The sequence below is a fragment of the Pygoscelis adeliae genome, unplaced genomic scaffold, assembly GCF_000699105.1.
Source record: "Pygoscelis adeliae isolate BGI_AS28 unplaced genomic scaffold, ASM69910v1 Scaffold121, whole genome shotgun sequence".
In the NCBI taxonomy this organism is placed as follows: domain Eukaryota; kingdom Metazoa; phylum Chordata; class Aves; order Sphenisciformes; family Spheniscidae; genus Pygoscelis; species Pygoscelis adeliae.
In genome coordinates, this window is record NW_008824359.1 from 2,625,124 (window position 1) to 2,641,307 (window position 16,184).

A 16,184-nucleotide genomic window follows, 5' to 3' on the forward strand; every position below is an offset into this window, starting at 1 on the left:
GGGGAAATCTTAATAATACCAAATGCAATCTGAGCTTGAATGTGACCAAGAGTTCAACAGACTGCAAAGAGTTCAACTCGGAGGCACAGAAGATGTGGGCTTTGCTATTATTTTCCTAAGAAATGTATAACAAATCCTTACAAAACAAAGGTAACCTAAGGATTTTTGCAAGGGTTGGGTAGCAACACAGAAAACCACATTTACAAAAATCATGTCCACATCCAACTTTCCAATAACTTTTTTCTGGCCAGATATTTTAAGTATTTTAGAAACCACAATTGAAGAAGTGAAATTTGACTATAATATAGGTTTAGCAACAAAACTTTTGGGAAATGTCTTAGCGACTCAAGATCACTATTAGGCCCAGCGCTTTGGATTTTGGCAGAAAACAACAAGAAAACCTCAGATGCAAAGACATGTCACAGTGGGTTCTACATGAGTAACAACACAAGTTTCAGTATCCTGGCCAAATTTCATTTGACACAGTGATCTAAATTCTCCCAGCCACATTAAATATTTTTTTTATCTCTTAGCATTTCTAATAGGTTCAGTACAAATCTACACTTATAAACAAAACAAATAGAAGGTGCATGAGTTTCAATACATTCCCAGATGACCATGGCACATAATATGCTATGTTTAATTTATTCTGTTTTAAAAGGAAAAAACAAACCAAAAGAAGAGATCTATTTTAAGATTTGCATAGTTTTTAAATATACTTCATCCTAGCAGACAACAGTTCAGTAGTGAATTACAGTCATTCTTACATACAAAGCATTGCAAGAATGATTTTGATTTGTAAATAAATATGGAATACATATGTACAAAAGAATCAGTATTAACTGAAAGTTCATGGCCCAGGAACATACTGTCTACACTGTCTCATAATTACTTGTAATCATGTGAAGAACCGTACGAACACAAGAATGCTTTGTAAATTATTATTAATCAGAGTTATAAAATGAAACTAATTACTTCTTTTTCGAGTTGTAAAAATGTGGCAGGATTGAGGCTATATTTAATAAAACACAGTAATTTACTATAAGGACTTGAGTCCTTATAACCGAACAGGGAAGAGAGGCTGAAAACGACAATGGAAAGAAAGAAACTTGACCATTATCCATTCCCTAAAGATGAGGATAATACTGATTTCCTAATTAAAATGCCATGTCTTCTTATAGCTTGAGTACATAAAAATACCAATTAAGTCACTAAATTTGGATGTATCAAGAATCTAGAATTCAGGCTGCATCTCAAATAAAATTACTTTCCATTTTTGCACAAATTTGCATAGAAAGGAAACAGAGAGATGAGAGGATTGATGTAACCCATGTTCCTGGAGCCTTAAACTAAAAGAAAATTGTATTAAAATAACACGCTTCAAAAATACACTCTTGAGAGCGTGAGCTGCAGCTCACTGCAGAAATGGCGTAAGCGGGTTAACAATACAGGAAAAATTGGTAAGGCTTCATTTTTCTCTTGGCACCAAGTTACCTGGACTGTCCAGTTGAGATGCTCCATTCCTCTCGCTGCCCAGTACTGCGTGATTTTGATTTGTCTTTGCACACAGGATCAGCATGTTTTGAGGTACGTTTGGCAGGAGGAGATATGTGGCTATCACTCAAACTAGCATCACTACCTTCATCTTTCTGAAAAGAAAAAAAGCATCAGACCATACTTAATTGGCTCATTTGTATATACCCTTACAGAAAAAGAGGGAACTTAAGCTCAGTAACAGGGAAGTCTCTACCAAACTCTTAGTAACGAGCTTGTGTGAAATAGTAAAAATGTTTATTCTGAAAACATTACTGGAAACTAAAAAAATATTTAATTTTTAATATTAAACTTTTCTATAATATTTTACATTTATTTCTGAACAAGCATTCCGTTTCTCTAACCCACTGTAGTTTGTATATCATACATGACACTGCTAACTCTTACCCTACTTGAAAAAGAACTAACAGTGTAAATAAAAAGAAAAAAGGACTGAGGAAAATAAAGATGCTTAGAAACACAGCACAAATTTATTCTACTGACATTATCTTTGTCTTTAAAATGCTTAAACAGTCACATTATGCTTTTCCTTCTTGTAAGAGTTTTGCAATACCTTGTTCTCTTCTTTAGACTGTCAAACACGCAGCTAGGAGTAACTGAAAATGGACTTTATACTTTTACAGCACTTGTTGTCTAATGTGTTCATTAACAGCATTATACACACTAACAACATTAGTCTTAACACCTTTAAGAAGCACCTAAACACTACCAGAGGGGTTTTTTTTTCCTGTTGTGTTTCTCAGAGGTAACGTAGACAGAAATTCAAAGATCATAGCAAGGGATTACTTCAGAGCTGTACTTAAGAAGTGGACAGACAGCAAACTTTGGAGGATCTGCTTCTGTTAAGGTGAACTACAAAAAAAAAAAAAAAATCAAGATTCTATAAACCACAGATTTTAGCTCATGGAAACAGTCTTGATTGAAAAACTAAACATCCTCTCTTGCCACAACAGAGTAACCAATTTCCGAATATTAAGGTCCAGGAATTGTCAGTAAGCACTTAAACTAAGAACAAAAGATAATTTTACTTATATGCAAGGAGGTGATCACGGAAGTCCCATTTGTTCATCAGGCTTATTAACAGTAACAATCTGATTTGCACTCCAAATCATTCAACATCATGATATCTCACGTGCTCAAGAAAATTAAAAAAAAAAAAAAAGTATTTTTCTTAAGAGAGGAAGACAGACTATCATAGCGCAGTATTTAGAAAGTGGCAAAGCCTAAAGAAATCCAAATGCATGGGTGCAGTTCAATAAGACAGCTCAGCACCACCAAACCCAGGGGCTGGCCAATGTGCTCCCTTTCCTGGCTACACAGCACCACTTCAATCTCCTTTGATCTTCTTCTGATGGTTCTCTGAGCCACCCATAAACCAAATCAGCTCACTAGAGCGTCAAAAGTCCACTTTCCTTCTATTAGATTAGCTTTCTACCTGGTTAGTGAGCTGAATCATTTCAGTGAGGGATCAGAGAAGTACAAAAGATAATGCAAGAAAAAAAACCACGAGGTGAGGATGGGACCACTGCCTGCAGGAACAGCAAGCTGCGAGTGACATGGGCTGACTACATCATGCCTTAACATTTATTTTTATATATATAGAAATTATATAAAAATATGTATTTATATATATTAACAACTATTAACTAATATTAAATACTTATTATACTACTAATAAATTAATAAATATGGTATTATGATATAGTATTTATTTACTGTATATGTTATATGTGATTTTCATTTATACTATAAATACTTGTAAATACTTTTAATAATACTAAAAATACTAAATACTAAAAGCTGGTATTAAATGCTAACCAGCCCATGTTCACATCTCATTTTAAAAGTAGTTTTAACTTTGATAATTGTTAGCCTATCAAGGTAAATCCAGGGAAAGAAAGAGGTCTATATTAAGGTTCAATCTAGGACTCATTTAACCCTAGTAAAAAAACAAAACAAAACAAAACCCACACTTTCTTCTTCCTCATTATTTCATTTCTTCAGGAAGTACATCAATGTAACTCAAAATAATGTCTATACTACAAGATCATAATTAAAACTTTAAATTAGATGAAGCAAGATTTGGGATATAAAACTAAGACTTAGTCAAAGTGGCAGCAGAGGTTAACTACCACCACTCCTAAATACAAAACACCTGCACGTTGCATAGCACTGTAAAATACATATGCAGCCACCTAGCTGTTTTCCATAACACACTGCAACTATAAAATACCAACTTTTCACAAAATTTTGATAGTGTACATATTGACTTCTGAATACTGTAAGCATTTGTGTATGTACTTTTTGCTTTAATCAGCCACAAGTTTATTTCTGGACTTACAGAAATACACCATTGCTAAGTCAATTTTAGAAACTACTTTCTGAAACTACAAGAGCTACCCTGTGCAGGATAGAAGCAGAGTTTCAAGGTAAGCCACAGAACCAGTTTTAAACCGGCTAGACGAGACAGAGAAAATGAAGCTAAGAAAGAGGAACAAGCACGTAACGAAGCTTTATGAGGGCTAACATTAAAGCTATTTTGCAAGCAGTGAAACTAGCAATGCTTAGGTTCCTATACTCCATCTCTACTCCTTCCCATGCAAAAATCCTAATTCCTCCCAAGTCTCCTATGACCACTTTTTTCTGCATCTCCTCCAGTTCCCTGCCTCTGGTCCCAAGTCTCAAACTTAGCTAGTATTCCTCATTTGCCCTGTCTATTTATCGGTCAAAGGCAATACACCCATGCAGTTACTTCTGAGCTATGTGCATGCCAAGTGGTCAGCTGGCAGGTAAAACAAAATATTAGCAATTAACCTGGAGACAAAATCTGCTACTTCAGGTCTCCCTCTGCTACCGAGTTACTAATATTCACAAAATTTATAAAAGCTGAGTACCTTTGAGATCTCTAATACTGTCAAATGAACAGATGCTGGCCAACAGCTTCAGAAACTGGAAGGGCAGGCTAACCGTCAATGTGATCACATCAGTGCAACTGCCTAAGGAACTAGACTAGCAATGAAGTGGTTTACTTAACAGAGGCAATAATTTCTGGTTACTCTTTGTTTAGGATATTATTCTCAGTTGAGCCTCATTTGTCTGCATATTAACTCTACACAGTAACTTAGCAAGTACAAGCAAGTCTAAGTTTTAAGGTAGTCAAGCCCAAATACTAACTTAAGTTAGTACACCTGTGTAGAAGATGCAGTAACGTAACAAAATGTTTTACCGTGAAGTAGTGACAAAGCTACTACAATGAGAAATCACTGAAATTTTAAATATATTAATAACAATCCAAGCTTCATTTTCCAGTTAACAGGCAATCTTAAAAATTCAAGCTCTAGGGAATCAAATCACACCTAGACTGCCATCCAGAACTTTCACCTACCTACAGTAAAATATGGAGATGGAGTTTTCATTACACTCAAGAGATTAGCCAAACTGGGATATGCTAGAACAAGAAAAGAAATTAATTTCAATCTGAGAAGCCTTTACAGAAAGCAGTCTATCCACTGCCTCCTCCCATTTATAGCAAAAGAGGTCTAATGATGCCACTGCACTCAACTTGGCTCCCTCAAGTAACTGGGTCTCAAACCATTTATACATTCAGTGATTAAAAATAGTACTTCAGTTCCAACCCAGAAACTTATTACTTAACAGTACACATCATGAAAATGTTCTGGGACTAGAAAGTGAAATGTATGACACAAGCATCAAACTTAAAAATTAAGAAATTAATAATGCAACTGCAGAAGTAGGAACCGATGCACTGAACTCAAAGCTCCTAATGAAACACTGGCACCGAAGCAAATGCACTCACATGCTGAGAGAATGCAGAGAATACAAATTAATAAAATCTTAATCATGTCAGAAATTGCCTGAAAGCATACCAAAGCCACAGAGAAAAAGCAAGTGCAGAAGAATCAACAAATGAGTTTACATCATGTCAGGAAGTACAAAGAGGTAAACAAAATTTAGCGCAACTGTATTGATCTAACAGAAATGAGAGACCCACCAAACTCCAGCTGCGATCCAGAACAAACACAACCCAGCGCAGCTTCTTACAGAAAGCACTCTCACTAATATTGAGTAAGGAAATAACTGGAGTTAACAGGGTACCACCTGTGGTCTAGACTGGCAAAACATAGTCTTCATTATCTTTGGATTCAAGAGTAAAATGGAAAGCGACAGCTGAATGAATACCGCAAATTAGCTGTTGAGCTAAGATTCAACAGCAAGAGTCTTGCAGAGGTAGTGGGGCAAACTCTGGTAACATACCTTCACTGAAAGCAGTTGAATGATGGTAGCAGTAAATCTAGAAACCAAATCTAAAATGAATAAGTAAATAAAGCGATAAAATAAATGTAGCTGCATACTTATCTCTATGTTTTCTCTACTTTGTATGAAAAGGAGAAAGATGGAAAAAATGTTTATTGTAATTCTCATATTCATGAACAAGCTACAAAAACACTGATATACAATATTACGTGTAGTCTCTTCCATATCCATCCCTAAATTTCAAAATAATAATTTGATACTAACAAAGCTTTATTTATAAACATTTAGAGACAAGTCCTTAAGTTTTGAAAGAGCACAAACTAGAAATCAATGAATAAAACTGACTTCTTCCTTCTCGGTCTATCCTCTTAGAAAAGAAGTGACTACACTGATAGTCTTTTAGCATGACTGAAGGACACACATATCAAGGGAGTCCTCACCGACAACGGCTTGTCTTCAGGTGTATCACAGGGACCAGCTAGCTAAAGCATGATAGCTGATTAATTTTCAAGTTAAAAAACAAAGACTACTTCTAGCATACTGAAGGGGAGGGGATAGGGATTTTTGTTTCTTCTGTTAAGTTTAAAGTAAGTTGAATCTTCTGGCCAAGAGAATGTCTAAAGAACTCCTCACTACACTGCTGGTCTGAACATTCCAAGACAACCATAATCCAGCAGTCTTGGTAACACAGGATGAGTATGAACCATCTCTATCACTGGCATCTCCAAGTAATGAACGCAAGGTCATCGAGTTTTTGAGTAAGGGTTGACGTAACACCCAAACCACAACCACACCTTGCAATTTCTGAAAAAGTCTCCGTCTGGTCTGCCACAGGTTCAGCTGTATTAAAACACAGGTATGCAGACATGAATATCTGAGTTTTCCACCATGGTGAAACTTGCTCTCCTTGCCATACATTTTGTGGGTCACACCCTTCTTCTGACTAACTCTCTGCCACACCCAGAAAGTTAGCATGATTGCTCATACGACTTCACAAATCAGACATGAGAGTTTTCAAACTAGTGTTTTAAACCTTTCAGCATCTGTTTTTCTCTTTTCTATGACCTCTTCCCATGTCTAAGACATGAAATTAAGACACACTGACACAATCCTTCAACTGTTTGATCCTATTCCTCCCCATTTTGTTAAAAGCACAAACTGTTTTAATTACTACTTCTTTTTGACCCACTGAACAAGCACAAAACACCCCGAAATTTACTTTTGTCTTAATAATAACGAAATAAACATTTTCAAGAAATCTGTTTCACCTACAGGTTTTCAAAAACCTCTACTTCTAACTTTAGTTAATTCTTAGCTTCTGATATTTAAAAGTAACTTTTTTCTCTCCGTTTGACACTCTGAAAAGACAATGACTTCAGACATCTCTCAATCTTATTTTTACTAATTTTGGAGAAACTGAATCCAGGTCCTCCAGTTACTTCTAACATCATTTAAAATGTTATCCTGTGAATAACAACACGTCTTCTCAGATGTCCCAGAATATTAATAATCTGGATTAGTATTTTAAAAGTACATGTGAAAAAAAAAAATCCGATCTACCTTTTCCCCTACCTGTTCATGCAAACTTCTTGTGGAAATGGGCTGTCTATTAAAAGAAATAAAATACATACTCAGGGATATTTAATGCATTTAATAAACATTTTTATCCCACTGGTATAAAAAGATAAAAGTTGTCTTTCCAAAATAAAACTTGTATTCATGAAAAAACCGTGATTGTGTCCCCAGTGTACCAATTAGTTAAGCTGATCACTCATCTTTGCCCTCAGGTAACTATTCAGTTAACAAATAACTTGCTTTTTCTGCGTTTAAACGATAACGTCGTTTCAAACATACCAATAAAATACACCAAAAACACTCTCTATCTGTCTGTCCAGTGATTCTGCATAAGCCACTTGCTCCCTTGTGTATCAGTTTCTGTAAAGGTAAAAAATATGGATTAAAATATTAACTTCTACAAATTTATTGCATTAAAGATCTACTTTAAGATCTACTTTAAGATCTCTTGATGAAAGTTAGGTAAGAGCTACGTATCCTTCCTAATGCATTTCTGGGCTGGGCATACTAAGCAATTAAAAAAATCAAAAGGCTTCACAATCTCTTTATTTTTAGTTTTGCTCTTATTTCATTCTAAATTCTAGTAACTAGATCAAACAAATTTCCTACCATGACAGCAATAATGTCATCTGACCAGAATCTAGTAAATCCCTTCAAATCCTATTTCAATTTTTTGAATGCTTTATAGCATCTTCACACACACACCAAAAAAAAAAGACAGCCTAAAACCGCCCTTATGCTCAGTACGAATTTTCAGCGGCTGAAACACTCTCATCAGCATGCTCAAACTAGGGCCCACACCTTGCCTCACACATCTGTACTGTGTCCTAATTTCAGGATGACACATTGCACTACCCACTCTCTCCAGCACCAACACATCCTCACAAGCTCCTCTCCCCTCCCCACACCGACCCACATCTTCCTGGCGAATGCCCTTAGCCCCTCTTCTGTGGGAGGACTGACTGCTTCGTGGGAAGAGGCAAGACCCGACACACTTGTCTGGGGGAAGAAGGTAACGTGACTCAACTCCAGGTCACAGCATAATACAGCAGACTGTATTCATGTCGGTACACTATGTACTGCTGCATGCTAAACATCTACCTCTGTGTCCTAAAAATCCAGTGTAAGTATGGGAAAAAATGTATTTGGATTAAAGCACATTAACTACCTTACTAAGAACTTCAAGTTTCATTAAGGACCTCGTCTGTTAACCTTACTGATAGCTTGAAAACAGACAAAGCTGGCTTAAAAGAACCCATCTTCTGGTCACAGTTCTCTAATTTCCACTTGTTTGCACACAGTCATTTATCAGGCATTGGCTCTCCACAGGTGTTAAGGAAAAATAACAAGATTCATGCTTAAGTGCTTGATGATCTTGGAATAAACAACTATTAATGTTGTATTTCATTGGTGATTATGATAGTAAAGAATGCCTCAATTGCAGGATGATCTAAATTCTTTTACCATTCAGCTGCTGTATTTTTTTTTCAGCAAACAATGCTTATGTCAATAATAGCCATTAAGGATATAAAGAATACCATCATCTAGACTTTTTCAGAAGAATAAATTCTTCCCAACTCATTCAGGTAAAAAAAAAAACATTTTTTGCATGAGAAGATCTGCTTCACTTTTTCAATAGATTTCCACTATTTCAATAGATCTCCATTTTATTTCCTGGAACTCTTCAATTCTAGAATTCAGGTTATTTAATAAATGTGAAAGCTTTTGAGAAAAGTTAAAAGTTTACAAGTTAAAAATAGAAACCACTACCTACAACACTGTTTACTGTGTATTTTCACACTTGCAACCACTCCCTCTGTCTGTAATAGAAAAAGACACCTGTTCATATCCAGGCTGAGTGCCTTTCAACGGCTTTTGATCTGACATCCAAAAAAACTCTTGCAATCCATGGGCTACTTGTAGGTTCATGAAAGAAAGGGAGAGTGAGCTACAGAGCAGCCTCTGCCAAACTATGACAGAGCCCATAAATAGCAAGCTTGGGGTCTGTCCTCCACCCATCATCATTGCCCCGCTCCAAGCATTTCCACCATGAGTGTTCCTCTCCCCTCCTTTGTGCCTTCACTAAAATTAGAGTGACGTTGTGAATTTTCAGCCTATAACCACATTGGAGGGATGGAGGAGAGGCAAGGGAAAGTAGGAGGACGTGGGGAAGAGGGTTAGTTTCAGCTGGACCAGTGACCTGATCCTGATCCAGCTGATCAAATGGCCAGGCAAGCATTAATATTGGCAAATCTATTCATTTTCACAACTGCAGAGTTAACAGCTTGCAGCACATGTGAAATCACACCCCCTCAGAAGAGCAAGTCTACTGAGAAGAGGTCTCTATTTGCTGTATGGGGGTCCACACCTCACTCAGAAGTTTTTCTAAAAGATCCACACATCGGAAGTTTTTAAAACTACTGATCTTCCTAATTTAACACTGAAGGAATACTAAAAGCAAGACATTTTTAGTCAGAACCATATTAACCATTTCCATGAGTTTCTAGATTCTGTTAACGAAGACTTGTAAAGCAAAAATTATATTTATGTAAACATTCAATAATGATTACAATTCAGAAATAGAAAAAATGTAAACATTCAAACAACTTTTTTCCCTACCCTTAGTCCTCAAAAATCCATCTTGTTTCTGCTGAACAATCCCATCCCAAAGAAAGTCTGGAGGACACGACCTCCTTTCAGTACTACTATAAACCTAAATAAAGAAGCAGAATGATCTGAATGAGGATAGCAAGTAGAAGAACAGAGAGAACCCTTGGACCAGAGGGTTCCCCAAGGTTTGGACATGATCAGGTACTTGACTCAGTAAGCTAAGCAAGGAAGCGTCTGTAGCAAGTGAAGCTACACAAAGGTAGCCTTCTGTGTGAAAAAAATGTAGGATTAAAAACACTTCTGTATCTCTAGCTACAATGCACCTGAAGACAGTATTTCAAAAGAAAAAACAAATTAAATTTGTGTAAAATTGTAATATGAAATCTTAAGTTTAATGTATTGAAATTTAAATCATAATAAAAACAACATTCAAGGTCTGAAAGATAAATCAGAGAAATAATAGAAGGTAGTTATTAAGTATTTGGAATGAGGGATTGCTGAAGTATGGCAACAAATTTCAATGCAAGTAATCTCTTCCACGTGTACAGAAAGAACAGCTTCTTCATTTCAGGTTATTTAAATAGCTCAGCTCAACTACTTATCCATTTAAAACGAAGCAATTGACTGGAGGCTGGAGAAAAGCAGAAAGCCCATTTCCCAAATTATGAAAACACCCAAACTGAAGCATCCACTCCAAGCGCACCTGGACACAAACTTTCCACCAAAGCGTTACATTAGTTAGGTTATTAACATACACTACCAGAAGCATAAAGATAAAACCACAAAATTCAGAACAGGCTACAAAAACTATGGAACTTGGACAAGCTCGTAAATTCTGTGTTTCTGGTAAGGGTACTGAAGCTACCTCCTTTATACCTAGGTCAACTGGAGTTGAAGCTATTATAGCATACACGTACTCAGCAGGGCAAAATGAAAAAGCTTACAGAAGATAACACATTAATCTTACAACTGGTTGAAAAGCGGCCTGTTTTAATAGCTACCAAGCAAGAAGAAATTAAATTTATTTAATTTAAAAGAGTCCAAGCAAGTATAAATGCAAAACAACACTTGAACAATTTAAAGCAAAGTTAATGGTTAAAATAAACCATGAAAATTCCATCAAAGGTAATAAAGACAATATTTCAAGAGTAAACTCAGAGATGGAAAAATTGTTTAGAAAAAGCAGCAAAGCATGAAGAGTATAAAAAAAAAAAAGACAGGATGAAAAAGGCTGAAAAAAACATTGTCAGCTCCCTTTCCGATAAGTGGGTTCATGAGTGATATTACCCACATACAAAGTTAACACATTAGAGCTAAAACATCTAATAAACGATCAGCAACCTTTAAAACAGTCACAGCTACAAAATAAGAGCAGTGAAAGCTTCAGCGCACTGATGCCTACTTGCTGGATGCTTTGGTTTGAGAAGGGTTTTACAAAGTTTTGCGTAGAAATCGTTTAAAGCGTCATTAGATTGGAATGAAAACTTTCCCACAGTAGAGCAAATACTCGACAATTTAGGGCAGGATGTGCAAAACTATACCACATCCAACTGAAACTGCAGGGGGATGGAGGTGATCAGAATGTAATTACCTGAGCTAATTATCTTGCATAACCCCAAGCTGTATGCCACTCTTGCAAAATTGTCATGGGATCTCTCACGGCAATGGGTTAAGCCTTCTGCTTTAAGTTTAAACTGAGAGACAGTAGTTGGAGAAGCAGCTTTTATTAATATTACTTTGGGACAAGCCCAGTATTCAGAGGAAGCAATGCAGCACACCAAACATCAACACCATTTCCTGAGTATTCTTTGGAGGTCTTATTCGCTCACTGGATTAGTCCTTAGATTGCTTCCTTTTAAGGCCCTGTAACAGTGCGAGAGCAAAGATAGCCAGCTTCGAACAGGATGCGCAGCTGCCTCCCAAAACAAACCGTGTACACTACGGAGGTGTCCTGACTTCTGATAGTGGCCCAGACTGATTTGGCAAGATACACAGGAAGAATTCAAACTTGGGACACCCCTCTGGAAACATGGAAGGATTACAAATGCAGACTGTATGGTATTTCCACAGAAACTTGGACGTAGATTGCTTCCAACAATTGCTCAACTTCCCACTGTTCACAGACGTATTAATACCACGCTACCAAGGAACAGACTGCACGACTCGTTTTACATCACTGATTTTCTCCTGCTAAGTCCCAAAAGAGCAGCAGACCACTAAAGCAGAAAGAACCCGACATTTTATTACGCACTGAAAAGATGAGCTTTCTTGGGAAACCGCCTTTAATTGAAATTGTTTGGAATAACTTCACAAGGCTCTGTATTTCAGGATGTATTTCAAAGAACTGTAAAAGCATTAGCCTCAGCGCCTCTATTGATGTTACTGTAAACTCGAACAGTAAGACAATTCAGTTCTTTAAAAACATAGATATTTGAGAGGAGCTTTTTTCCCCTGAAGAGTATTGCATGCGGGTGGCCAGCAAGTGTAATTTTTCCAGCATAAGGAGGAAACTAACTTTTTCTATAGTTCTATTCTAAACCACAGAACATCCAGAACACTGTAAGACACTTTGCAAAGAAGACAAAGAAAATATGCTAATCTGAATCAGGCTCTTCCATAAAGGAAAATTTAATTTTTAGAAAGCTCTAAGGGGTATGTTTAAAGCTAGTATTTTAGAGAAATAATAATAACTTTTTAAAGTTTATTTTCTATGTTTTCAATAGCTGACCATTGAAGACTTTTTAAGGAGCAAAACGTAGCAATGAGCTTATGCTACAAAAGCTGCGTTATCACCCAGAAATCAGAAAAAATATTTGTTGTCACAGAGAAATTACAGAGACACTGAAATATACTGGTATTACAGAGCACAAAAATGCTGCTTAGCTTTATACCTTCCCACACTACAGCACTTGATGTCAATCCTCAAGTCCGTGTTTGCTCCTATTAGCAATTAAGTACAATGGAGAGCTCTAGGTTGCCACCAAGTAAGTTGAACGACGTTGGCAGTACTACTTTTAGCTCGGATGGCATGTTACAATTATCACAGTGCCCTCAAGTAGCTCTTAAGGCACTGCTAATGCTTTCTTGGCTAATTAAATTAAGCTAATCTTGTATACATTTCTAAAATGTCTAACTAATATGCTGACATGATTTAAGAGTTTATTTCACTATAAATTCATTAGTTTTCTTGATCAACATTTTTGATTTGTGCTTTGAGATGACTGAGAAAAATCATTTCATTTGCCACATAACTGTTACCAACAATCACAACTTAATATCTGAAAACATCAGACATTAGTAAATCTAGAGCACAAATTTAACCTGTTACGGTCACAGTATCCTCAATTCTTTCACAGTATGAATGAAGTCCACTGGATTTATAAGCCTTGGGTTACAATTCTATGTTTCTGAAAACTTTGGAAGATTTTGATGCACTTTTTTTGTCAGAATGCTTTAATATAAAGCCATAACACTTCCCAAGTTTTAATGCTAGGAAGAAAAAAAATACATATAACTCATATAAAGACAGAATATAAATTTACGTAAGGAGAGCTTTAATTTCTATTAAACAATGTGTAAATCAATCCTGGACACAGTTTTCTCTCCGTACCCTCTCTATGCACTCTGCTACGACATCATTTCAGAGAATAAACTTCTTGGCTCCTTGATCCATTTAGTAAGGGATTTTGTTCATTTTAATCTGGCTTCTGGTCAGTGGACACACATGTATTCGTCTCTATCGCTGAATGCGTGGTCGCCAGTCAATAATTCAAAACAGTTTACTTCTCAAAGACTGACGTCATTGCTTTCTCTAAGATGCACAAGTACTATAGAGGGAATACAGAGAATACGATAAAGGCATTTAGACTATTATGGCCCATTTCCACAGAATGTGTTTTGCTTCCAGATTCACATCAAGCAGAAACAGACACTGTTAATATGTAACTCAACATAATATTGAACTGGAAGGCTAGAAACTTAACACAAGTTCTTGGGAGAGGAGGGATTCAAGCCTGTCCTTGTAAATGTATGCAAAAAAAAAAACCCTAAGTATACCAGAAAAAGCCAAGAGGAAAAAAGGAGAAGACAGAAAAAGAAAATAGATATAAAAGAGGTGGAAGGCAACTCCTAACCCCTCATCTGGTCTAACCAGCATCTTACAGGATGCCATTAGATTACTAACTCAGGTTTTGTTGCTAATAAGGAACAAATAGATGATCTTTTAAAATACATCCTGAAAGGTAATTACAAGCATTGCCTCTGAAGAGCATTTCTCTGGGAGTCCAACTCAGAACCTCCATGGAAGAAAATTAAGTTACACAGTGCAAATAAGAAGCACACCATCCCTGCCAGAGCTCCAAATTCTAGCTGCCCATTAACCCGATTAACTGCTGGTAGTAAGGCTGGGTGACGCGACACCCGAAAGATTTCAAAAGAACACACTGTTCCAGTCAACTTAAAAAAAAAAATTACATACAAACTGCATGAAAACGATCCCAGTACGCTTTCCGCACAAAACACAGCCTCACTGTCTGTCTCCCGACAGTCACTTCCAAAAGCAAAGGCTTTGTCTTCCTGCTGCTATACTTATTCATGTTCTAATCACCGAAATCCTCCTCTGGCGCTACTTCAAGAAGATTCAGGAGCTCAGAAACACACTGTATCGCTGACAAATACTTACATCTGAAGAATAAAAACAGTTGTACAAAGACAACTTTAAACTATGGTGGGAGATAGATATATATGTATATATATTACAAAATTCACTGGGGGAAAGGAAAAAAAAACCAAACACAATAGAAAACCCTTCCTGGATAACTTCTGCTCATCTTTGGCAATCACATCTTAAAAAAAAAAAAACCACTACCTCAAACGCATGAGATTTCTTGTGAAGTGAAACAAGTCCATTCCCATACATCAAAACATACACTTAACTTTAGAAGAAATGCTATTTTAGAAGCATGGGTAATATCCTGGCATGTATTTACAGATTTTATGACAATAGTTTGCACAATCTCCTTTCCTTACACCATGACAATAACATAATTTAAACATTTTAATGATTTGTAGTATAAAAATACTATTCATAGATGGAAAATATTTGAAAAGAAGTTCAACCTATTTTTTTTAGCAGCAGTAAACTGCCTGCAAAGGAAGCCAGTAAGGGTTACACCAAACTTTGCCCCACAAACCACAAGACCCACGATATGAATAAATAGAAACTGCATACTAGAACAAGCAGAACGGCTTTTTACAGCTATGGTGCTGCATCCTCATGAGTCTAATGAAGTTAAACAAGGAAGAAATAGGGGACAACAAGGAAAAGTAAGATGGGAGGAAGGGAAGAACTGTGAAGCATGAAAGAACGGAAAGAGAAGCACAGAAGGTATAGAATATCTAGTCAGTGATTTTTTTTTTCTTTTTAGTATTTTAAAACTAAAAGGATTGGGCAAAAGGTTTTCTGACAATTCCAGGTGTCATCCTTCTGACCTGCCTCTGGCTGCTACTGCTGTGTTTCTACTTGCCTGATTAACTTCCTCCTCAGCAGAGGCTGAGACACGGTCAGTTGGTCCGTGACTGTCAAACGTTTTGACCCTCAATTTTCACTTCCATATTTACATTGCTTTTAAAATATGTATGCAGATCAGGCAACTATAACCACTAGTTTAAACCTTCAAAGCAACACGTGAAGTTTCATCAAAAAAAAAAAAGACCCTGCCTATAATTTAAAAAATGCAGTTGTTGCCAACAAATCTGTTCAGAGACAAGGAAAACAAAGAGGCTCACGAATTCTTTCTTCCAATTCGAATTTACCAAATGTTAATTTTCCAAATCAGGCTGTAGAATTCACTTGCCATTAGACCGTACAACCAGAGCTATTATAATAAGTTACGTCGGGAAAGCATTCAACTTCAACCTGACGGCAAAATTACATCCTCCCCGTTTGGGGGGGTGCCACAGAAACGGGGGACCTTCCTCAAACACCAGCTTTCTCCCGTCGAAGGCGCGGCGAACACCCGCTTCAGCCGAACCGGGGTCATTTAGGGAAAGGGGAAGGGAAAAAAAAAAAGGGACCGAGGATTGCGAAGTTGCTGCAGGCGCAGCTCCCAACTTTTGTCTGGCAGCCGGCGCAGTGCCGGGCGCGGCCGCAGGGGGAGCCCCGCGCCGCC

General features: G+C 36.9%; 1 protein-coding gene across 1 annotated transcript in view; it reads right to left on the reverse strand.

Moving 5' to 3' along the window:
* The window catches only part of ATAD2B (ATPase family, AAA domain containing 2B), an 83,859-nt gene that overhangs the window by 61,957 nt on the left and 5,718 nt on the right, over positions 1-16,184 (reverse strand). The window contains exon 2 of the mRNA XM_009319729.1: positions 1,495-1,649. Coding sequence (XP_009318004.1) covers positions 1,495-1,649 — 155 coding nt within the window. The remainder of the gene's footprint in view (positions 1-1,494; positions 1,650-16,184) is intronic.